We start from the raw sequence: 22503 nt of genomic DNA, 5'->3' as shown, positions 1-22503 counted from the left end.
AATGAGAATACTTCCAGGCGGGAAGTAGTCTGGGACTGTGATCCTGCAGAACGACGCAACATCATGCGATATCTGTGGGACGACAACATTGGGAATTTCAACCAGCTTCCCGGGAAGCCCTCGGATTGTGTTGGAATCATATGGCGTTTCGTATGATGAAAATTCGATCGAAGCGCCATATATGAATCGAGCTCTGGTAGACAACTCTATAGTGTTTACTATAAATCGGTTAGAGTGAGTCATGTAAATCGTACAGTAGCACGCACCGACGCCGCGATCTTTGCGCCCTTTGAGAATGCAGTATGGGCAATGAGTAGATAACCCTTCTGAATGGTCGGATGCATCCGCTGAACGAGGATATACTTGTTGACTGTTAGCACCTGCACGAAAGAAAGCCAAAATGGTATAATTACATCACCCTCTTGCCAGTAATGGCCCTCCTCGAATCCACCAAGAATCATTTCCCGATGCAAGCCATTCAGCAATCTCTTTGCCCTTGCAATGCCCGAATTTTCGCCAAGCCGAGTTAGCTCGTATTGCCGCTTTTCCTCGACAAGATTAATTAGCTTCGGATATAGATCATCAAAACCTTTCACTGAAGCAATTGCACAGTAACCAAATGTGACAATGCCAGCGACGGACAGTGCATGCTCTGCAGAACGTTTGTCGAGATAGGACTCGTTGTCATGCGTGAGATCGTACATGAGTGCATGAGGCACAGAGCCGTTCAAAGGGCTGACGATGCATGGACGCGTTGGACCTTTTCCGAAGGGAGGATCGAGTTCTTCCATGTTTGTCAAGCATGCATTATCCATAGATCCTATAATGGGTACATCAACACCCATTATACAGCATAATGACCTGTGTGACTCACCGAGCGGTTTTCCAAGGCCGAATCTATACATGACTCTCGAGAACTCCTTGGGATCCCAGGCGTTACCTGCTTCCCTAACGAGACTGTTGATGCCCAATCTCTGCACGAATAGTAGATCCATCTCCTCGCTGCCCGTAAAAAGCTCGGCACAGACGTAAAGATCTCGATTGACGATACGAGCCACATCGAGCATTGCAACACCGACATGCGCCGGTGTTGAGTGACAATTATCGATACGAAAGCCATCGAATGTGGCTGCAAGCATCCTTACGTAGGACATCATATGCTCCCAAAGCCATGGATTGTCAGCTGGCCCCGAGCCATATCGAAGCTTCACACAATCGCCCCATACGATGACCTCGCGCCGGAGGTAAGCTTTTGACGGTGGGAGGGCAAAATTCTGAAGTGGGTCCGCGTCCCATATCCAACCGTTATTGGCGACACTATATTTCCCCTGGTCAAACGGACCAGGCGGTGTCAAACGAGTGAAATATGACTCTACAAGAGGACAGCTGCTCCCACATTAGCACGTACAGTTGAGATATATTTTCGGTTGCTTACCTCGCTGAAATCTCACCAAGTTTTGGGCCATTCTCCTCCAGCCGAGTATACTTGAGGCGATTCTTCACGTGATCTAGAGCAATCTTCGTGTCCTTTTCCCACTCCTCGTAGAGGGGGACATTGATCACGTCAACCACGCGATCCCAGATTTCCACCAGGATATCGGCATCGTTTACGATGTTTACGGACGCTGCTTTGAGGAGTCCTGCTGCCATCTCGCCATCTGAGCGAGCGCCATAGCGCGAACCCAGTTCGCCGAGACCTGAAACAACGGATGAGGTCTTAGCAATTTCGGCCAGTGCAACAACAGATTTTCCAGCAACGTCAGGGCCCCTCCATGGTACAATTTTCCCATTCTTTATTGCATCTTTCACCACTTCTTTCTCCCGCTCGACATCTAGGACATAGTACTGCCACATGTTATGGGCCTTGATGGATTCAGCCAGGCCAGTCATGAGCACGTCAATGTCGGCTTCAGATCGAACTTGTGTAGGGAGGCCCTTTGATGCAACAGACGAAGAAAATTCCAGGATCACGGTATCAAGTTCGAAAGCAGAAGTCAGATGGGGGGTATTTTCCGGACTGTACCCTGGAACAGTGTTAATCTGCGACTTCCGGTACCTTGTTTCCTGTTACTCACCAGCCTCTGGGTGGTCGATGAGCCAGGGACTGTCGCTAGCAGTGTGGTTTAGCACGACATCGGTCAGGTTTAGTAGACCGTATTCCTCTTTCGCCACACGCAAAATCTCCTTAACCTGAGTATCGATAGTACCTGGATCAACGCTGCTCATAAAGATGGAGGGATCATAATGTTTCTGGTCCTTAATGGAGTATGGGCTGTCACTTGAGCCCCGTTCCTGTAGCGGTGTCCAATGCAACATGGTATAACCACGATCACCTGCCTCGGTGAAATGTTCTCGCCAGTTTGAAATTGGGCCCATCCATTTCGAAACAACGGTGAGTATAGCCAGGCCGTCCAGAGGCAAGTACACGATCTCCGGTGAAAGAACTGCGCCGCCCTGCGCAGGACTCAGTGGCTTCATGTCTGACGAAAGAATTGGGGATCGCGCTTTGGTGCGCAAGATTGGATCTATATTAAAGTAACCTTCTCTCCCTTTGGCACGTTCTCCGGGAACTTCGCCATCGTACTCGACCCAATACTTGAATGCTCCCGCATGAGAGATAGGTAAATCCACTTGAATAGGTTTCGAGAAGTCACTGGGAAGCCTATAGAAGGTCTAAACTCGGTATGCCTTGAATACGTACGTGAGACTCACTTGCGCTCAACAAACTTGTTTCGTTCGAATACGCCGCCATCCAAAGGGAAATTGGTCTTGAATACGCCATTCTTTGAAGCTGGTGTTCCTGCGTCAAGAGAGACGCGTAAAATGTATGGAATATATGCTGGCGGAAGCCGGATATACTACATGATTTTAACTTGATTGTGATGGCTCAGTGACAGCACTCACAGATCGGTCTTTGTTAGGCCCACCATCGGGATCCAATCTTAGCTCGTAGACGGATATCGGCCGCTCATCTGCACTCCGTTCACCGAGAAAAAACTGCTTTCCTTCATCTGCTGGAGTCTTTGGCGTAACTACATCGTTATCGAGCGTTTGGAGTGCGTGGGATGTGCTTGAATCTGTCTGTTTTAGCTGTAGGAAGGATGTGACTTGTTTTTGTGCCACTTTATCAATGTCCTTCGATGCCTTCGCCATAACACTGAGTGAGTTGGTAGGGAAATGGGAAATGATAAGTGAAGCGGAGCCGCTGAGCTTGATATAGACCTTTTATGTTTTCATGGCAAATACCTTGTAGTGACGTCAAGAACTGGCCCGCCAAAATGGGACTTCCCCTGTTATGCGACGAATTCTCACGATATCAATCGATAAATCCTCAGATCTTCATGTTCTAGAGGATCATTTTTGTATCTCACGTACGTCTTCAACATTTGCCCTAGTCTCACGATGATAGCTTTTTCAGCCATTCTATGCACAATAGGTATGCCAACTAGTACTACACCATCGACTCCACTCCACAGCGATTTGAATCGTTGATCTTTCTGTAAGCAACACCCCTTGGAAGCCTTTCCAATTTGGTCCGACTTGGAATGGTTCGGCCTGCATAAAAGTATTGGGGAAGATGAGGGCTGTGTGATAACACGGTTTAAAATTATCAAACAACCTCCATTCGGATCCGGATAATGACCCGAAGGGTTCCAGTAGTCGTACACGGTTCGCTAAGCGCTTCAACTTATCCCGACGGATCTTCATTGAGGTGTGGTGCGGTTGCTTCTGTCCCCATTCTTGAGATTCCTCTACCCATTTCGATATTCTTCATCACCATCCAACATTTCAGGCTGCTCATCAGCCTGATCACATCACGAAATCGAGCTAGAATGCTTTTGATAGATAATTTTGGTAAAATCTAACTTAAGTAGTAAGTACATGTACCCAATTACATAAGACAAAGCCAAGGACGTTGATGCCAGTTAACTGAGTAGAACACTAGTACTGTGGTACTTGTGCACATGATTAACTGTCTTCTAATTCTGCTTGCAAACTGCTAAAACTTTGCGGACCATGATCGGTCAATGCTATCTCATGGCAAACGTCGCTAAATGCCTCAAGGCTATCGGATCAGACAATTCCCGCACCTCAACTATTGACGAAAGTTCCATTACCTGGAACATTGCAGTCATCCACCACGTCCACACAAATTAACTGCAGATGCCAACATCATGATTTATCAGATCGAGCCATTCTTAGTTTCAATGACCAGTCTACCAATGTTCGCATTCAAGGTCCAAGATGAAAATCCCTTCACTCGTCTCATTAAACCTTTGTCTTAACCTTGTCTGGGCACTCCTTCATGTTCATCCAGGATCTATTTTTGGTAGCCTCTCAGTTTTCTTTTACCTTCTTGAGATTGCAGACAAGATTCTTGTCACACATGCTACAACCACCCACGAGTCTTCCAAGACGAAACGAACCAATGAACCTTCACTTATGATACATTCTACAGGTGCATACCATCATTATAGGCGATCCTGCGCTTGTCATATACTTCGCCTCTGGGACGATTATCAAATATCATGTGACGCAGCCTGAGCTTTTCGGTCCACATAGTGCGCATCTAGATCTTGTCGGACGTCGTTGAAACGATCAATGTCGAAAGTTGGAGTTGGGAACTGTACGGTTCGGGACCTAGGTGTGTTTTGATAAGGTCCATCGTGCGCATATATACTTATAATCGTAGTACAGGCCCGTCTTCGGTGATTCAATATTCAGCAGGGGCAAGAGTTACTGACATTACAAGGCCGCGCCGTGAACAGAATAGTATTATTTTTGTATCCTTCAAGCAACACGTCTTATATATATCTACAGACATGCATTCCTAGTTGAACCGAAACCACGCCAACTCTATAATTGGACTTGATGCACGTTTAATTGACTTGACCAATCACTAGCAATTTGCACGTCCCATACTGCATCGATGTGACAGAAGAAATACAACTCACTTTGCAGTGAAATTGGTTCTTTCATGCAGGTGAGTCGTGTATCGAATCTAGGAAACCTATTGATACTCACGCAAACCCCGAAAAAGCATTCCCAGCATTGCTCGTCACTCGTGCAAGACGAAGGACATTGATCGATGCCCGCATTAATGGGCGTGGCAGAGATTGATGGTATCAAAGCAGCGACAACGGCAAAGACAATTGCAGAGGAGGAGGATCTGGTGGTTGAAAATTCCTCTACAGATGAATGTAAGTTGTTAACCTGGAATCCTGGTACACCACACATATATTATATTATATTCGATATTAGAATAAAATGATGTATTACTGAAGCTCGCTGTATCCTACAGGTCCTCGCTGAGCCTGTGTGCAACCACCTTGGTAACCATGACCAGGGCAGGGCAGGGCATTACCGGTTACCGCTGGTCCTCAAATAGATGTTGTCGTTCTCGTCAACTTTACCATGGCCGGTGGGTTTTGCAATATACGTCATCTTGGTAACAACTTCAATCACAACTACAGTGGCATTTTCCAAGTTTGGAGGGGAATGATATAGATATGACAGAGATAAGTTGATGTTTTACTGATGGCCGGGAGGGCGGCATTCCCTGGTGTAATAGGTTTTAAGCAGGGATGAGGGAGAGTCCTTCCACCACGAGAGCGGGTTTCCATCCTAGTAGGTTGCACAGGTTCGTCAGGGCAGACCGCGATATCGATACTTGTTCAAAAAAAAAAAGGAGCTCGGTTCCGAGTTCCACTGCAGTAAGATGCTTCCGCAAATGTCCTTCCAAGATATCTGGAAGGTGTCCCGCATACACGTGATAGACAAATATTGAGCTATAATTTCTTGTTTTTCATTCAAGCCGGTCACATAAGGGTGCAGTACAGAAACATGTGTAGGGGCCGCCTTCCTCCAACACGGTGATACGTTCGAATATAGAAGCTGGAGAACAACGCTGTAAGAAGTGTCTACGACATGGCGGGAGACGACAAGAAGAGGACAGTCTACGACATAGGTATATATACGAAGTCGGCACTATCCGAACAACGAACGACGACGAAGGGTGAAAATACCAAACTCTAACATCGAAGGGGCGAGACTGGCTGCTTGTCCCTGTTAACATAATCTCATTTCCCCAAAGGAAATGGTGCATTTCCATGACACGAAGCTGCAACTCGTGAACGAGGGAAATTCGAAGCAAAACGCAAATTGATGTGCTGTAATCCCCGACAGATTCTCTGCTAGTAACTGTCCGATATCACAGGCTGACCATTTATGTAGAGTTAGTAAGTCAGTGGACAGCCCTTCTTCAAACCAGTGCAAAGCCTTGAAGCCGAAGATTAAAATGATTAGTGAAATGATATCTGCTGGAGGGAACAAGGCGACAAGTACCTGCTCTAGCGGCTACACAGTGACAACATGAGCCTTCTCCTTCAGACGTTGAAGGATGTCGGAAAAGCTTCTTTGCGCCAAAAGAGAAAGATCCACCAATGTCCAAATTCTGATAGATCCTTGATTACAAGTCCACTGTGAATACAACGAAAGTATAAGCAGGAAGATGCCGCGGTGCTTCTGCTGAACGACGCAAATACAACGTGATGCTGGGGTAATAAAGCAGTAGTACTGTATGGTAAAATGGTCCGATGGGTGAACGACTTATCCCCAAAATATCCTGAACGTCATGGATCTTACATAGCTGGAACCATTGTCAGGGTTACAAGCTCGCGGAGATATAAAAAGCAACTAGCAAGTGGGGGACAGAAGAGCAAACTAGGCAAAACTTAATCATGTCGTTAGTGAAAGAGAATGTATCGATGAAAGAGACCTGCACTCACATTAACCAGCCAGCGATTATTTTCGGCGTTGTTGTTGCCACACTGCTAGGGGAACGTCTTCCTCCTCGCCCCGCTCTGTGCGGAGCGGAAGTGCAGGTTCTGCATGTGCTCTTGGTCTTCTGTTATGTGGTGTTGACATAACGGCATGAGCACTGGCTACCTTCCTGGTCTTTGTTTCAGCGGGGAGGGCTGGAGTAGCACCCGTAGTCGCAGTCGCAGATAATGAGCGTGTTGTAGCCCGTGTGGCTTGGACACGATTAGTGGCAGCGGGTGACGCATTCGCAGAGTATTTATTATGATTTTGGGCCGGTGGAGACCGCGAACGGCGTGCAGGAGCTTGCTGGGAAGTATTACTTGGGGCATGATTAGGTGGGGGTGATGGAGTTAATCGCGTGCGCGACAAGGGCGGAGCTCCAGGAGTGGATGGCGAAGTCCACGAGTCAGTAGGCTGCATAGCGTCAAGTGGAAACTGTTGTTGATCTGCCGCTCCAGGCCCCGAGTACCCGGGATACATGTAATTTGTTGATTGTGGCTGGACAATCTGGGGCGTATGAACTGGCGGATTTGACTGTCGCTGCATCCTTGGTGGACCGCCACCAAGTGGCGTCGGAGATGAGGAACCATATCCGTAGCTGGATCCATTGTACTGCTGCTCCATTTCTCTATGCTGCATCTCGTATTGAGGACCCTTAATTGGCATTTCAGCGACCCTTCGAGCTCCTTGCGATCCGCTAGGGGGCTTTGTAAGAGCGCCTCTCCTTTGAGACTCCTTTTTCTGTGGTTGCTGCTGCTGAAGTTGAAGCTCTCTTTCACGCTCAATCTCCCTATCTCTCTCAAGTCGCTCATTCTCAACCCTCTGCCTCTCTTCCGCTTCTCGACGTTCACTCTCCCTCTCTACCTGTTCATTTTCAGGATTGGACGCGGTCAGGGCGGTAGTAGCTGGTTGATTTTGTGCCACAGGAGTTGCCGCAGGGTTCTGCGTCTTGTTGATGACACCGAGATACCAGAACATCAGATTGCTGATGAGAACCTGCTCGTACAGCGGCCTTCGAGGATTTGCCAGCTTGATATGACTTAGTCTATAGATCGCGCGCTCCACGTGGATGGGATATCGAGCGTACACGCCTTGCCCGCCGGGCAGTTGTGGCGACGGCGAAGGAACATACTGTTTTGAAGATTTTGACTGGCCAAGTAAGGCAGTAGCAGCCTCTCGCCCAGACCCGTATGGATGCGGCTGAGATGCCTGCTCGTCTCCCTTTTTCTTGCTGCTGAACAAGGATCCGAAGAACCCGCCCTCCTTCTCCTTTTCCACTCGCTGCACTTCCTTCTCGCGTTCCCTATCCTTGCCGTTCTTCTTCCCGCCTTTGTCGCTGCCCCATTTAAACAGGCCCTTACGGTCCTTCTCCTTCTTTGGCACAGGGCTTGGGGTTTTCTGTGGGAGGCTGGATGTCGATATAGCTTCGGTAGATGCCAAGGTAGATGCATCGGGGGATGGCGTTCGAGACGACTCTTCGGAAGGAGAGGTCAGAGTAAGTCTCTGTGGTTGAGGGTGATGTAAAACTATCGCATTGGTGGGAGTATCCGGGCTAGGTTCGGTTTGGGTCGGTGGGGGCTCATCGCGTGCTGGAGAAAATGATAATAATGGGGGGTCGGAGTTTAGCGATAAGATTGAAGGAGCTTCACCATCAGGTACGTCACAGAGGTATGCTTCAAGGATGAGTGTTTCGTCTATGAGCACGTCAGTTTGTAAAGTATGGCCATCACTTGTAATGCTTTCGTTAGAAAGGGCACGAGGTCGTCTACCTGTTTCTGTGATATCACCGTGATCACTTGACGAGACGTGATCACTGGAAGACAGGTCACTGGAGGTACGTGGTTCTCCCTGTGCGGCAGCACGAGGCCTGCGTCCGGACCCAAACCGATGGCCACCGCCATCACCAGGTAAGGTGGTCTTCCGGATCTTAGTGCGCGCAGCTCGACGAAGAATTAGGCCGGGAGGAGGAACGATGATAGGTGCATCGACCTCATCTGGCATGTCAGGAATGTCGTCCATCCTGTCCATGGCTGAAGACAAGGCCTTGAGCAGATGCTAAGGACAACTCGAAGTTATTCTGCATACTGACCTGAAGGAGACACATTAAGGCTTAAACTTCGCCTGAGCACGTTCCTAAGTTTTGTAGGATCGTCGCTCTTTGAGGCCTCTTCTGCCAGTGTTTCCAGCCTTTGCAAGTCGCTGATAGTAAGCTGTGGCGCATTTGCAAGAGGTGTGCGATTTGGGCGCGAGGGGACGATCTTCTCATCCTCGTCCTCGACCTGGTCATTCTCTGATGGTTTATACTGCCTGCTGAGCATTGAACGTTTGCGTCCCAAACCTGTGGAAGGAATGCTCAAAGAATTTGATCGAAGAGGTCCAGAGGCGCCATCTGGGGGCGGAGTACGTGCGTGTTCCTTGAGAAAAGCGCTAAACTGGCCCGGATCGATTTCAGGATGAAAACGAGCTGGCACCCAGAAAAGATGAAAAGGATCATCTAAGCCCACGCTTCGCTCCTCTGAGCTAGAGCTGCCTTCGTGAGAGCTGCTGCTGGAGTCACCATCTGGTAACTGCTGGGGCGCAGTGGCAGTCCAGTAGCTAGATGTTGGTGAGGGTGGAGACGATGGGTTCGGAAGATCAGGATCAAGAATAAGAGCACCTGGACCGCCTTGTGCTGTAGAACGCCGCTTTATGTCTCGCAAAGCCTCGACCTCGCGCTGAATCTCCAACTGTGAGGGCTGCATGCCTGGGAGAAGCGGACGTCAAGAAGAAAAAGAGTGTCAGTAAGATAGCGCGGTCGTCGTGAACAGTGCTCGGACGTCGAGGAGGTTGATGATGAAGGCCACTAGTAAGAAGAGTGGCCGAAGTTGCCTTGCGGTGGTATAAATTTAACGCTTGCCAAAGCTCTTTGGCGCGGCAGCTACGGCATGTCATCAAACTGAGTTCAAACTGGCTCAAACGTGTTCTTCCAAGTCTACAAGATGATTACGCTCAATACGCTTAAAACAAAGTCAAATTACATATCAAGCCCTATGTCTGCTCGAAGGGCGACCTCAGTAGGTTGTATGTGGCACAACTGCTTGGAGACTCTGCTTGATCAACCACGATAAAAAAAGACCTGGTACATGCATTCGGACCCGACGGCCGTCGGGCGTATGAGAACTCTTTTACGTGTCTTACTAACAATTCAACGCACATCAGAGTGTGCGTTCTGTGCAGTAGCTGTTTCACGACGCAGCTCCTGGACGACAGCCTGCATAAGTAATTGTCAGTCCCAAATTGCTTTTAGACCACTCGGATACCAGCATACTGCAAGGGCCTCTGGGTTGACACCACTCTCGATCATACCCACACATGTCGCGAGCGTCTCCTTATCAAGCTGTGTATTAAGCAGCTGAGAGATCTCATAGAGGGCTGTGAACCGCATTCATGAGGGTTGTAATACGGCGCATGTGTAACTTCGATAACATACTGTCAAGGGTCTGCTGAGCAGCACTAATTCTGTCTGCCTCTTTAGACGACATGAGGTCAACGCCTGGTTGAAGATCATTGAGATGTACCGCTATGACTAGATGAGAATTTTGACTTACGGGCCTCCTAGCTGAAGTTCAGTGGGGAAACACTTCCAAGGGACAGAAATCCCAGAAAGGAAATCAATATACGCAGAAACTTGAATGAGCCTGCAGCAGCCCACCTCCGAGTTCATGCCAATATGGCTCCCTCAAAAACACCCAAAAGCACCTCGAGGCCAAAGAAAGAAAAAGTCTTTCACCCAGACTCCCGCAAGGCCGGTCAGCTGAGCCGGGTCCAGCTGCGAAAAGCAAAACTCGCGGACGCAGCATCAAAGCGAACAAAGAAGCATTCTGCCCAGGGTGCGTATCCCATGTTGCGTTGATGTCACACATCTTCTCATGCGGTGAACCTCAGCCGATGTATACGGATTTTTCTACCATGCAATATCTCCAGAAGGCACGCTCTCCCTCGAAGAGCTACATTCCATCATTAGTAATGTGTGGTTAACACGCCATGACGATGAGCTCGAGCAGGAGAGAACTGCTCGCCGTAAGGGCCGACCGAAAAGCACCAAGGAGTTGAAGCTGGAGGAGATCAAGCTCCGTGAATCAGAACAATACCGCACAGGAATGGGTAAGATTGATTTGTTCATACTGCCTTGCCTTTGTTGATCATATTGCGCAGATGTGCCTGATCTTACACATGAAGCTACCGTTAAGCTATTCCGCAAATGGGATCAGACGGAAGTTGCTTACATCCAGCTCCTACGTTTCATCCGAATCAGCAGTGTAGATCCTACGTCTGCAGTCATATCAAAACAAGGGGAACACCATTCCCTCAAAGAATCAGTTCCTCCGCAAGCCATCGATGAAGCCATGGTCACTGATCGTGATGACACGCTCCTCATTGAACCCCCATCACGGTTCGCAAGCACAATGATGATGATGGATGGTCCACTTCCATAGATGAGACACAAAATTTGAATACCAATGTTGGCGGTATCTACTGTAAAATAATTTTACATGTCTCACAGATCGTACCAGTAAGCTAATCAACGTACACCAACCTCTCGCTAAATTCGTACCCTCCCATCTCGGTTTCTGTGGGGCTGAAAAGTGGACTATTCGGTGTCATCGGCATTCGTGGGATATCCAACTCCCAGTTCCTTTTGATAAATTACCTGGAAGCTTGATAACGCGCCCCTTTCCTGTATCAAGTGTAGTACAACCTGATATCCAGCAGTGATTTGCACAGGCCTCGGCCTCTGCACCTCCACGCGGAACCGCACTGACTTCAGCGCCGGCAGAAATCCAGGTAGATCCTTCGTATCATTTGTTCTGCACTTGAGCACACCTGATTGTTCCGCATGCGTGAGGACTACGCAGACGCCCATGTTCACCAGCATTCGACGGCACTTCTCGCGTGATGTGAACCCGTCATGCGTGGACAAAAGCTGGTACGTTATTGGCTTGAACTTGAAAACACTATCAAGCCAACGCCGCGGCGTCCCGGGAAGAGTGAATGAACTGTCAGAAAACGCAGGTGAGACGGCGGCCGCGGTGTCGCCGCTGCCCTTCTTGCGTAGCTTGTTGAGCGGTAGCCCAATGATTTGCACACGGAACGCAGACCGTCTGTCAGCATCGTTGCTCCGCAGAGATGACTTCTTGACAATTCCGGGTCCACTGACACTGAGAGATATATTCTCCTTTTCGTCGTTCGCGCCTTATATCCGCGTCGGATATGATCTCCTGGGGTGACGAATAGCCCCTGGTCTGCACAATGTTGCCTTTCCGATGCTTGTCAAATTCGATATTGACAGGTGTGGGTAGAGCTGAGGTGTTTCCAAGATCAAGACGGGTGTGCCTGCAGTGCGCGACTCCATTGCATTAAGATGTTCCACAATTTGCTGGAAAAAATACTGCATCTTATCATCTTTGAGTTCCGGGACTTCAATCGCAGGCAAATTTGTAGAACCAGCCGTGGGTGGTAAGGGCGATGTAATATATGACGACAAAGGAGAGCGGAGATCAGCCCCTGGATGTGGCAGCGTCGGTGAACACAGAGTTATACGAGGAGTGCCTGGTTGTATGCAGTCTCTATCACTATCATCGCTGTGCAGGGGAAGCGTGCGACCAGCTGCCCTACGCGAGGAGGAAGAAACGAAGGCGCGCGTGCCAGGTGGGGTGTTTGGGATGTGATCCCAGTCATGCCCTAAGGGTCATTCCCGATTGATTTCTTCCTACGTATATTTCTTTGCACCATCTCCTCTTCCTCGTCGTAATTTTCCAAGTGCTTGTCCCGATAATTGGTGAGCAGTCGGTAAACGCCTTTTTGCCAGTTTGGCTCGGAGCTCTTGAGGCTAGCTTTGATGTCTTCCTCGGATGTATCGTGCCAAAGCGTGCGGAGGTTCGCGAGAATATCTTGGTCAATGTCTTCAAGGTCAGAGAGAGGTCTTGCTATATCATTGAGCCTCGGCGTGCTCGCGTCCACAGACTTTGGCTTTTGGGAAAGGTAGAATGGGTGAGCGAGAATTTCAGGGATCGTGATGCGCTTCACAGCGTCCTTCTGCAGCATCTTTGTGATAAGATCCTTGGCCAAGAGATCGATCCCGGCTGGCATATCAAACTTTCCCGACTTGACTTTATCTAGCAGTGTTGGTAGGTCCTCATCATCGAACGGAAGGCGTCCCACAAGCAAGGCAAATAGAATCACGCCACAGGACCAGATATCAGAAGCGCGTCCATTGTACTCCTTCCCCATGATGACTTCCGGCATAATGAGGGCTTCCACATGCCGTCTGAAATAATCCATTTTTGGACCTGGCCTGCCAAGCAGCCATACCAAAGTCTGCGACCTTGATGTTCTTGTTTTGGTCCACGAGAAGGTTCTCAGGCTTGAGATCTCTATGCGCAATGTTGAGTCGATGGCAATAGTCGATTGCGGAGATGATTTGCTGGAAGTAGCCCAATGCTTCGAAGGTGTATAGCCGCCCCTTGTTGCACAGATAATCGAAGAGCTCGCTGGAGGTCTTCCACACGTCATAGAGGCGCATTATGTTTAGATGGTCGATGAGCTTCACATCACGATTTCACGTTCAATGCTGAGAAGTATATGCTCCGCGGAGTCGACAAGCTTGGTGATAGGGTTCACGAGGACGTTTTGTGACACAATCTTTACTGCGGCACATTGTCCTGTTTTTGAATGTCGTGCGATCCTTACACGGCCTAGTTGGGATCAGTGAAAGCGCATGGTTTGCCAGCAACCCAGATAGATACCTGAGCTTCCCTTGCCAATAGTCCTTCCAACCTTCCATAGTCCAATCATCTTTGGATCGTCCCCGCTACGATTCCGCCGCGGAAGCCTTGGATAGTCGTGATCCATAATGGTTATAAGGAAGATTGGGCTGACAGATTTTCGGGCAAAGAGTAGCCAAATAGAAACAAATAACACGCGAGTCACGCGTTTTGACCTTCTTGCCGCCAACCTCCACCATCCCCTACAAGGACTTGCAAAGTACTATTACAACCAAGAACAACATATTTGTTTTCTTGATAATGATGCAGCCTACGCCTGCACTGACATCGCATTCAGGCTCACCACATCACTAAAATTACTGAATCCAGAGTCCAGACATCACCTGATATGTTGAATTTTCTGACACCACCACCAACACTATCCAGTGTTTGACATGTCACCCAAGCATGCTGACATCAAGCACATTATCTATCAGACATATGTCAGATACATTCAGATACATTTACTGACATGTCTTGTATTAGAGAATTAATGTACATCAGTAAATCACATCTTTCTCACAGAGGTCACATACTTGGAGTCTTGTGACAGCAAGCCACAGGACTCCACAGTTTGTGCAAGCTCACAGTTACTGTAGTATTGTAAGGATACTATGTCCTCTGCACTCCGACTGAACTTATAACTAATGCAAACACAGTCCGCGTGTCTCAACAATGCAAAGACCTCTACTCTTCATATCCAAGACACGTGGATACATTCCTTCATATTTTTATGATTCCTCTTGTACTTAGAAACACCTTATCTTATGTCACGTGATGCCATCACCTTGTGTAGAACACGAGCCTTCTTGTCACACTCACCCTTCTTCCAAAGTCCCTTTCATCAAATTTCCCTTTGTTTCTCAGCATATTGTACTATATTTTGAGCCACTCGGCTATCCCTTTCACACTTGTATGTATATATATTCTTCAAATATCCATGTATTCCTCGTGTAATCCAAAAGTTTTCACCTGTAATGTCCCAAAGGCCGAAAGCACTCCAGCCAAAACGACTCTGTCGCATCTTACTCTTGTCACGTTGCATCTTACTCTCGACACATCGCATGTCTTCGTTCATCAAACCCTTTCGTACTCTCAAACAGCCTTACATATTTGGAGCCCACCGTGAGGGGTTCCTTTTCGAACTTTTCCTTGCACCCAATTCTGATCCGTTGATCTTCCAGTTTGATCCACAGATTCATTAAAAAATTCTAGATTCATTCATCTCAATCAACATCGCCCACCATTCCGAAATATTTTCACAAAAATGCGCAGTTCTCCCTGAAATGTCCTCGAAACGAACTTCCTGCAACAATCAACACTTCTATCATTCCAGAACCTCCCCTCCCAAATCCTACAACTTTTTCAGACCAACCTATCAACCCATTCTTAGAGCTATCAACCTCCCTCATCAACTCAGAAGAATCAGCAAGATCCTCATTGGACAAAGCTTTAGAATTATCTTCGGACTTTCCTTCAATCCTCGACGAACCATCCCTGCCCTCTTTCAAGCTCCTGGCTGCTAGATTTCTTCCATTCACGCCATCAGTACCACCTCTCATAGACGCCACAAGGAACATTGCCTCAGCTGTACCCCTAACATTCATCCGTCAAAACAACACTTTCCCTCCTGTTCAAACTCAACCGCTTATTCCAACAGTCCCAAACACTCCCATACCTCCAGTTACACTTGCGCCAACCATCATCAATCCTACACCTGCACCGTCTCACCTTCCCTCGTCACATATCACATCGACCAAGCCCTCAATGAAAACTGTCGTGTCTACTTCCAACAAAGGTATCGCTGTGATGCCTGGCCCTGGATCAAACAAAGCTCCCTCCTTTAATGGGGAAACATCGGAGCTTGTAGACTTTTTCGAACTATTCGAAGATTTAGCAACCTCATGCACACTCACGGACGAACAGAAGTGCAAGGCAATTGTCTGTTATACAGATGTCCTCACTAAATGTTTCTGGGTCATGCTAACGGGTTATGAAAGTAAAGATTTTATGATATTCAAGCAAAGTATCCTTGCAAAATATCTGCACGCCAACCAAGGAACTCACTATATGATCCGAGACCTGGAACGGGTAGTACTAAATACAGTGGACTCCGACATCTCAACAGAAACGGAGCTTCTTCAATACTACTGCCAATTTCATCCTATCGCTGTATGGCTGGAGACTAATTCAAAAATCTCCCAACGCGAATGAGGCAGATACTTTTGGCAAGGACTTCCTCACTCTGCACGGCATGCTATCGATCGATGACTCAAACTCAAGGAAGCTAATTACACTCGTAACGAAGCTACTGATTTCGAGAAAGTCCTTGAAGCAGGACAATTCATATTCTCTGATGAAGCATTTGACGTGGATTTAAATGAGCCCATCGCTAGTCGCCTCAAATCCATGCATGAAAATCGAGCCTCCCGAGCTAAGCTGGCACAACCAATCTGGGATTCTGATGATGAAGAAGAGGAAAAGCAAGACGTATGACGAGAAGTGCAAACAAAACATGTAGCATTTACCTCCCCTCCGGTACCGGTCAAATCAACTATGGACGAAGTAGAGGATCTGGCGCGCAAGATGCACACCTTGGATATAGGAGATGCCGCCTACTCAGGGTGTTATACGCGCCTTGTATGCCTTGCTCCAGCTGCAGCACAAGCTTGGGCAGCCCCGAAATCACATCAACTCGTCAATCCAGTCACAACATCCGGTACCTTACCTTACATTCCTCTTCCTCCCTTACCATCCTCGCCCAACAATCAGACTAGGACTATGTGTTTCTTCTGTGGAGGGACACATGTGATTCGGACCTGTGCGATAGCTGGGGACTACTTAAGAGCTGGACGTATAATTTGCGATGAACAATACTTTGCATTTCCGGACCAGTCCCGCATAAGGCAAACAGGGAATGAAATGTTAAAGCAAGCTATTGACGCTAGATATGCGACGGCCCAAGCTTCAACACCCGCAAGCGGTCCTAATTCTATCCCTCTTGACAATTCCCAATGTGACACCTTGCTCCAGTCTTCCAATGACATCCCTACCACCGCCTTCATCTCAGAATCATACTTTTTGCAGTGTACTTCAATTGCTGAAAATCACGTGGTAGTCGTAACAGTTGAAGACGAAGGTGAAAGTCAGCCTTCAAACGAATTTTTAGCTATAACGCACTCAAAGTCGAAGGCCATTGACTCGGAACGAAGCAATACGTCCAACACAGCATCCCCAGCTTCTACATCGGAACCTCACTCCGAATCCAAGAAGATACCACCTTCCTTCACTTACGAGTCCAAAGCTGCTGATTCAGAACGAACCAAGCGCATGTTCTGAAACGTCCTTGACTCAGTAATCCCGGATGTAACTATTGCAGATCTCTTGGCCATCAGTCCCGAGCTATGAAAAGAAGCTGTAGAACACTGCAGGACTCAGCGCGTACCTACTTCCACAGTACCACTTACCACCAATATCATTGCGACATCGCCACCAGTTCAGATTGAGCACGCTACTCCACTCAGAGAGCTTCGCATCACCCTCAATGGAGTCCACTCAGAGCTAGGATTGCTTGACGAAGGTTCCGAGATCGTTGTCATTAGAGAAGATGTTTGGAGAAAGACTAACGCACCTTGGAACCAAGGGATTCGCATGAGGATGCAAACTGCGAACAGAGGAGTGCAGGAGATGGGTGGGTGTGTCAAGATGTTGGAAATCAATGTCGAGGGCATCAAAACGTGGGCACACACATATGTGGTGCCGGACACACCATATCGACTCTTACTGGGACGACCATGGCAAAGACTTGTTCGCCTATCCAAGAATGAGACACGAGATGAAGTGTCAATAACCATAAGTAATCCTCTTGATAGTACTAATACTGTTACGAACTAGGATAGTTCTAACAACAGAGACTCGACAGAGTTTCTGGCTGTTGAGTTTCGTAAGGTCCTTCAGAAAAGAAGGGGTTCTGTAAAGACTTAGTCAAAGGAGTGCTTCGACTAAGAATGCTAGTTCAGACGACTTAAGATTGGAGGTCTTAAGCAAAGGAAGTTCTGGTAAAACCTAGTAAGATTCAAGTGAAGTTCTACAAAGCTAATACACGTGCTTAAATAAGTCAATATGTGCGCACGGACCAAGGTAGTCGTGAGATATAAGTACATGGTCCAAGAAAGGTAAGTGATCATAAATGGAAAGCATACTATCGAACAAAGAGAATCAAAGAAGCGGAAGAAAAGCATTATTGTAACAAATACTCGTACCTGCAAGACATCAGTACGACCTTGGCCCCAACCAGGATCATTTATAGCCACATCGGCAGCCTTCTTCACACTGCCCTCAGTCTCCAAGCTCTTATCATCAAGATCATGAACCATCATGCAGTCGACCCTACCCACACCTTTCATCCCATCATCTCAACTCCGTGCAACATCATTCTGCGACACGCTCTTAGAACAAGTGTTCGACTTCGACCCCATCCACCACATATTAGCATATAAGAAGGTCACAAATAAGGTTAAGCCTGTAGCCACCACGATGCCGGTGCACATATGAATCATTCACCATTTCCCCGAAGATCCATTACTTTCTCTTCCTTCCTTGTCACCTCAACCTCCAGAATTTCAACCTGGTACTCGTCTCACCAAAGAATGCATGCAAGACCTCAAAATCTTCGAAAACAAATTCTTATGGGCGGAAGAGCGCAAACTTGCTGCCCAAGTGCTTTCTAACAATGAATTTGCTCTCGCCTGGGACAAAACAGAGAAGGGGCATTTTAGAGATGATTATTTTCCCCCTGTCATCATTCCCACTATCGAACATACCCCATGGACTCACCGACAGCCTCCTATCCCTCCAGGCATCAAGGACAAAGTTGTCAAGCTAATCCAAGCCAAAATCAAGTCCAGGGTCTATGAACCTTCAAACTCGTCGTATCAGTCACAATGGTTCTGTGTTGTGAAGAAGAATGGCGCCATCTGTATCGTACATGACTTACAACAACTGAACTCTGTTACAGTAAAGGACACAGCTTCAATGCCCTTCATTGAACACTTTGCTGAACAATGTGCTGGATGCTCAATATATTCCATGATGGATTTATTTGTTGGATTTGATCACAGAGCTCTCGCAGAAGACTCTCGTGACATTACCACTTTCCAAACTCCACTCGGCACCTTCAGACTCACTGTCCTACCCCAAGGCTGGACTGACTCACCTGCCATGTTTCAAAATGATGTCGCCTTCATACTTCAAAACGAGGTCGAAACAGCTCCAAATTTTCAAGACGACATCAATATTCTGGGAGCAAAGACCCATTACGAGAAGGCAGACGGAACATATGAAACACTCACTGAGAACTCAGGAATTCATAGATTTGTCTGGGAGCACTGCATTGATGCTAATCGCGTCCTTCATAGACTCAAACACGCAGGAGCTACAATCTCTGTGAAGAAACTATTCCTCTATGTACCCGAAGTTCTCATCGTCAGACAATTATGCACGTATCAAGGCCGCAGCCCAGACTCGTCCAAGATCGTGAAAATCAAACATTGGCCCCCGTGCACATCATGCACTGAAGTCTGCACATTTCTGGGCACTGCTGGAACAGTGCAAACTTGGATTAAAGACTATGCATGAATCTCCCATAAGAGAGTGATTAAGATAACACTGGAATAATTAGTATACATGGGAGTCTTTGTGAAGTTTCATACAAAGGAACATATCAGTGTCGATTGAATCTACAATAAGGAAGTCACCAGGCTGAGAGTGATCCTCAAGCAACAGCACCCCCCTGATAATTGATTCAGTGAAAATAAACTCACTCTTATGCTGAGGTTGAGCTCTAACTTGCCATAAACCCAGGAGCCTGTCCTTCGAAGGTCGATTTTGAATGGGGGCATCACAAGGTTGAATAAGAGCCATGGGGTGACTTGTGCCTTCAACTAAGCATGTGAATATGAATATCAAGCGACCAAATATGATCCCATCTTGAGTCCTGATGATGACAGTGTCATATCTTGGGGCATTGTGAAACATCGGAGAACAGTGGAGGTAGTCTGTTGATGTCCGAAAATCAACCATCGACTCGAAGTTTGCTTTCAAGTACCGGAATTCTGTTACCTGCATGTGCGGCACAAATCAAAGTATTAGTGCTGTAGCTGGCTTATCAATATGAACGAAAATCTTACTATATTGGCACTTAATTCAAGTGCAACATGTCCATTTCGTGCAATGACAGGTATCATGTTGAGAAAGCGGTTAAGTTTGGTATGAAACTGATAAAATGCTGGGTCTTCAAGGTGTGCTTGCTGAATGGCATGTATCGACGATGCACACTGACATGAACCAAGCTTGATATGAAAGCTGGACTCCGGTCCAGGCGCGTTCAGAACTTCATCATCGGAATCTGAATCATCAAGATTACTCGCTTCTTTCCTTGCATTATAGGCATCAAGGTCGTTGATGTGATAGCAAATCCATGCAGATACAAGGCTCCAATGGTCCGCACGTAAGATCTATTAGTATTCACAGTAATCAATGCAAGTTCAGACGCAGTAGAAAATGCCCGACCTGGTCTGCTACTTGTTTGAAATTTGTTTGGAGCTGGTAAGATTTTTTCAAAGGTCTATGCGCTTTCTCATTTGGTTTGGTATTAAAATTTCGAGTAACGCCTTTGGTCTTGATATCGTCAAAAAGGTGAACGCCCAAGTGATATTTCAGAAAATCCCAACTCTTTGATTCACATTCAGACTTGGAAATATATTTCTATGGAGGATCCATCAGCCGTTTGATTCAGACAGCGCTAGCATATCAGTGAAGCACAACTTACGTCCATGAGTCTTGAAAACTCGTCAAGAGCGGCTCGACCAGCAGCAAGGGTCTGTGTGGTATGAACCTCGAGAGCTGCAAACATGTCTACATCTAAATGGGCTCGAATACATTGAAGGAGCAGATATCCAGACTCATGTGTTTCAGGATCGAGTATGTCATGGGCAACAAATAGAATCAACTACATGTAAAGGGACATCAATTAGAATTGAGATCTCAAGAGTGTCCGAGTTGATCACCTTTAATATGTCTTCGTGCTTTGTCCCATCAGCAAAGCTAACTCCCATGACCTCCTTGAAGTGGTTGGGATTCCTCCACCTTGGCACTGCCACAAACCTGAGGAATGCTTATAATAGATGTCTATGATGAAACAAAAAAACAGACCCTTCATCAATTTTAGTTGCAGCGTGTCTACCAACTTCATTGACACATTTTTGCAGCTTGATCCACAAGTGTTTTCCCCATAGTCCTTCATGGTGAGTATGTAGGCGGTGTATAAACAACAATACTGTGAGGAACAAATGATGCTCCTGACTGTATCTAAAAATGTTGTAAGGTTGCGCGTTGCCTAATCTGTGTTACTTGAGGAGACAAGTGCATTCGACCTTAAAGGGGAAGCAAGTGCAGCGAAGATCTAGAGGTACGCACTGAAGCGAGCCGCGGGAACATGTGCGCGTATTGGCGCGAAGCACGGGAAACCGCGTGTGCATATGCGGAAACAATAGAGACTAAGCTTAAGTGATAATATAATGCAAGATAAGTGAAGAGAGATGCGAAGTGTAGAGGAATAGATTTCTACTGTGACTTTCTAGGTTAGTAAGTAGTAAGTAAAGTGAGAGGTGAAGTTCAGTGGTAAAAAGTAGTGTGAGGAGTAGTATGTACTGCTGGCGCTTATATAGCGTGCCTAAGCGCTGTAATGCGGAGCCGAAGCGCTACCGAGTAGGTATGTAGAGATATGTATAAGTAAGGGTCCATGATAAAAATAAAGTGGAACAATATACAAATGAGAGAAACAGAAATATACACACTAGAGAACTTGGAGGACAGTGGATGGCTGGTGCTATAGGGCGCTCAAGCGCGGGAAAGCACGCGCGTATATACATCGTGAAGTGCGGGAAGGGTGCGCGCATTGCGCAGGAAAGCTGCGCCTCATATAGGGATAGCTGTGGGTAGCGCACGGAGTGACGCTACAAGTTCATGCTATGTACTCCTTGGTGGAAACTGCCATATCACACCATGAGAGGCATGAGTCTCTACAGCGGTCAAAACAAAGGGCACAAAAGACGTCCAGAAGCTTTGATAGATTGAGAGAGTTCTGTTGAGTTACGCTATGAACTTGATTCCAGAAATATGGGATTCAAATAAGACTTACTTCGACATCTCTCAATGACTGAGACTTCAGCGTCTTCTCTCGCTTTGCCTTGGTGTACTTCCTTCTTGCCTTCCTGAGCAAGTGAGCAGCATTGTGATGTGTGCGAAGTGGCCAGGTCTCCAACAGGTTATGCAACTCAGCGCACGGAACCAAACAAATTGGACATGGAAATTTGCCCATGACTCCACAGATCAGGGACATAATGCATCTGCAGACATTACATGTTAGCAACAATGATAGATAACACTCCAGACTGTACACACTGTTCCTCATAGTCCACAGACAAGATCGGAACGATAGGGAACATAAGGTGTTGAAGTTCATCCCAACACTTCACCCACCCACCATGTTTCCTCTTTGATCTAAGACATTTGAGTATTCACTTGAAGGACTTGTGCCAAACCACAGCTTTGAAATCCGCAAATTTCTGTTTTCCCAACCTCGAGGGATCATCTTTGACCTTAAAAAAATCAATGTTAGTTAAACAAAAATGAGATGAGATAGAATCACAATACAATGGGGAGCCAGGCGATGACTCAACCACCACCAACGCCTTCACTGTTTCGGATGGATGCGGGGAGGTTTGCAATATGGGCAATCACAGGGTAGCCTTTTTCACGACCAAAGGAAGACAATTTTGTCTTATCTGCGTAGAGGATGAATGTGAGAGGCTTTGCA

At 47.1% G+C, this 22503-nt stretch overlaps 7 protein-coding genes across 7 annotated transcripts; 3 read left to right on the top strand and 4 right to left on the bottom strand.

Moving 5' to 3' along the window:
* On the bottom strand, window positions 1-3197 carry F5891DRAFT_1146949 (glucanotransferase domain of glycogen debranching enzyme-domain-containing protein; the record flags this gene model as incomplete). The annotated part of the gene is made up of 8 exons (XM_041365038.1): window positions 2905-3197; window positions 2713-2858; window positions 2076-2662; window positions 1436-2024; window positions 875-1386; window positions 414-820; window positions 263-362; window positions 1-218 (listed from the first exon to the last, which is right to left on the bottom strand). Coding segments are annotated over exons 1-8 (2808 nt in total), but the record flags the coding sequence as incomplete, so codon positions are not given.
* A 740-nt stretch (window positions 3198-3937) lies between these two features.
* Window positions 3938-5225, top strand: F5891DRAFT_1038937 (uncharacterized protein). Its single transcript, XM_041361916.1, has 3 exons — window positions 3938-4645; window positions 4694-4984; window positions 5042-5225. Exon 1 carries the CDS (start codon window positions 4246-4248, stop codon window positions 4543-4545), a length of 300 nt encoding a protein of 99 aa, XP_041225152.1. The 5' UTR covers window positions 3938-4245; the 3' UTR covers window positions 4546-4645; window positions 4694-4984; window positions 5042-5225.
* A 1238-nt stretch (window positions 5226-6463) lies between these two features.
* F5891DRAFT_403950 (uncharacterized protein) lies at window positions 6464-9747 on the bottom strand. Its single transcript, XM_041371713.1, has 3 exons — window positions 8912-9747; window positions 6789-8852; window positions 6464-6733 (listed from the first exon to the last, which is right to left on the bottom strand). The coding sequence occupies exons 1-2, from the start codon at window positions 9561-9563 to the stop codon at window positions 6805-6807; spliced, it is 2700 nt and encodes an 899-aa protein (XP_041225151.1). The 5' UTR covers window positions 9564-9747; the 3' UTR covers window positions 6464-6733; window positions 6789-6804.
* Window positions 9748-9758: 11 nt separating this feature from the next.
* F5891DRAFT_1038934 (mitotic-spindle organizing gamma-tubulin ring associated-domain-containing protein) lies at window positions 9759-10449 on the bottom strand. Its single transcript, XM_041361915.1, has 5 exons — window positions 10410-10449; window positions 10292-10354; window positions 10130-10233; window positions 10016-10072; window positions 9759-9937 (listed from the first exon to the last, which is right to left on the bottom strand). The coding sequence occupies exons 2-5, from the start codon at window positions 10341-10343 to the stop codon at window positions 9917-9919; spliced, it is 234 nt and encodes a 77-aa protein (XP_041225150.1). The 5' UTR covers window positions 10344-10354; window positions 10410-10449; the 3' UTR covers window positions 9759-9916.
* Window positions 10409-11510, top strand: F5891DRAFT_404009 (uncharacterized protein). The gene is made up of 3 exons (XM_041371714.1): window positions 10409-10691; window positions 10747-10965; window positions 11017-11510. Exons 1-3 carry the CDS (start codon window positions 10532-10534, stop codon window positions 11295-11297), a joined length of 660 nt encoding a protein of 219 aa, XP_041225149.1. The 5' UTR covers window positions 10409-10531; the 3' UTR covers window positions 11298-11510.
* Window positions 11453-13736, bottom strand: F5891DRAFT_1278871 (kinase-like domain-containing protein; the record flags this gene model as incomplete). The annotated part of the gene is made up of 6 exons (XM_041370341.1): window positions 13608-13736; window positions 13417-13556; window positions 13174-13360; window positions 12576-13115; window positions 12091-12543; window positions 11453-12054 (listed from the first exon to the last, which is right to left on the bottom strand). The coding sequence occupies exons 1-6, from the start codon at window positions 13711-13713 to the stop codon at window positions 11453-11455; spliced, it is 2028 nt and encodes a 675-aa protein (XP_041225148.1). The 5' UTR covers window positions 13714-13736.
* Window positions 13737-14602: 866 nt separating this feature from the next.
* F5891DRAFT_1189731 (uncharacterized protein) lies at window positions 14603-15839 on the top strand (the record flags this gene model as incomplete). The annotated part of the gene is made up of 2 exons (XM_041367210.1): window positions 14603-14750; window positions 14962-15839. The coding sequence occupies 2 exons, from the start codon at window positions 14603-14605 to the stop codon at window positions 15837-15839; spliced, it is 1026 nt and encodes a 341-aa protein (XP_041225147.1).
* Between the last annotated feature and the right edge of the window lie 6664 nt (window positions 15840-22503).

The sequence above is a fragment of the Suillus fuscotomentosus genome (genome assembly GCF_016647785.1).
Source record: "Suillus fuscotomentosus strain FC203 chromosome Unknown F5891scaffold_32, whole genome shotgun sequence".
NCBI lineage: Eukaryota > Fungi > Basidiomycota > Agaricomycetes > Boletales > Suillaceae > Suillus > Suillus fuscotomentosus.
Note: the sequence above shows the minus strand (reverse complement) of the source record. Positions and strands in the feature narration are given on the sequence as shown.

Excerpts from the sequence above, each read along its gene's own strand:
- F5891DRAFT_1038937 (XM_041361916.1), top strand. The coding sequence starts at position 4,246 with ATGAAAATCCCTTCACTCGTCTCATTAAACCTTTGTCTTAACCTTGTC.
- F5891DRAFT_1038934 (XM_041361915.1), bottom strand. The coding sequence starts at position 10,343 with ATGTCGTCTAAAGAGGCAGACAGAATTAGTGCTGCTCAGCAGACCCTT. Across the intron at positions 10,073-10,129 it reads TCAACCCAGAGGCCCTTGCA|GCTGTCGTCCAGGAGCTGCG; the intron begins GTATGCTGGTAT and ends TTACTTATGCAG. Across the intron at positions 9,938-10,015 it reads CACAGAACGCACACTCTGAT|GTCTTTTTTTATCGTGGTTG; the intron begins GTGCGTTGAATT and ends TGCATGTACCAG.
- F5891DRAFT_403950 (XM_041371713.1), bottom strand. The coding sequence starts at position 9,563 with ATGCAGCCCTCACAGTTGGAGATTCAGCGCGAGGTCGAGGCTTTGCGA. Across the intron at positions 8,853-8,911 it reads CCTTAATGTGTCTCCTTCAG|CCATGGACAGGATGGACGAC; the intron begins GTCAGTATGCAG and ends CCTTGTCTTCAG.
- F5891DRAFT_404009 (XM_041371714.1), top strand. The coding sequence starts at position 10,532 with ATGGCTCCCTCAAAAACACCCAAAAGCACCTCGAGGCCAAAGAAAGAA. Across the intron at positions 10,692-10,746 it reads AAAGAAGCATTCTGCCCAGG|CCGATGTATACGGATTTTTC; the intron begins GTGCGTATCCCA and ends GGTGAACCTCAG. Across the intron at positions 10,966-11,016 it reads ACAATACCGCACAGGAATGG|ATGTGCCTGATCTTACACAT; the intron begins GTAAGATTGATT and ends CATATTGCGCAG.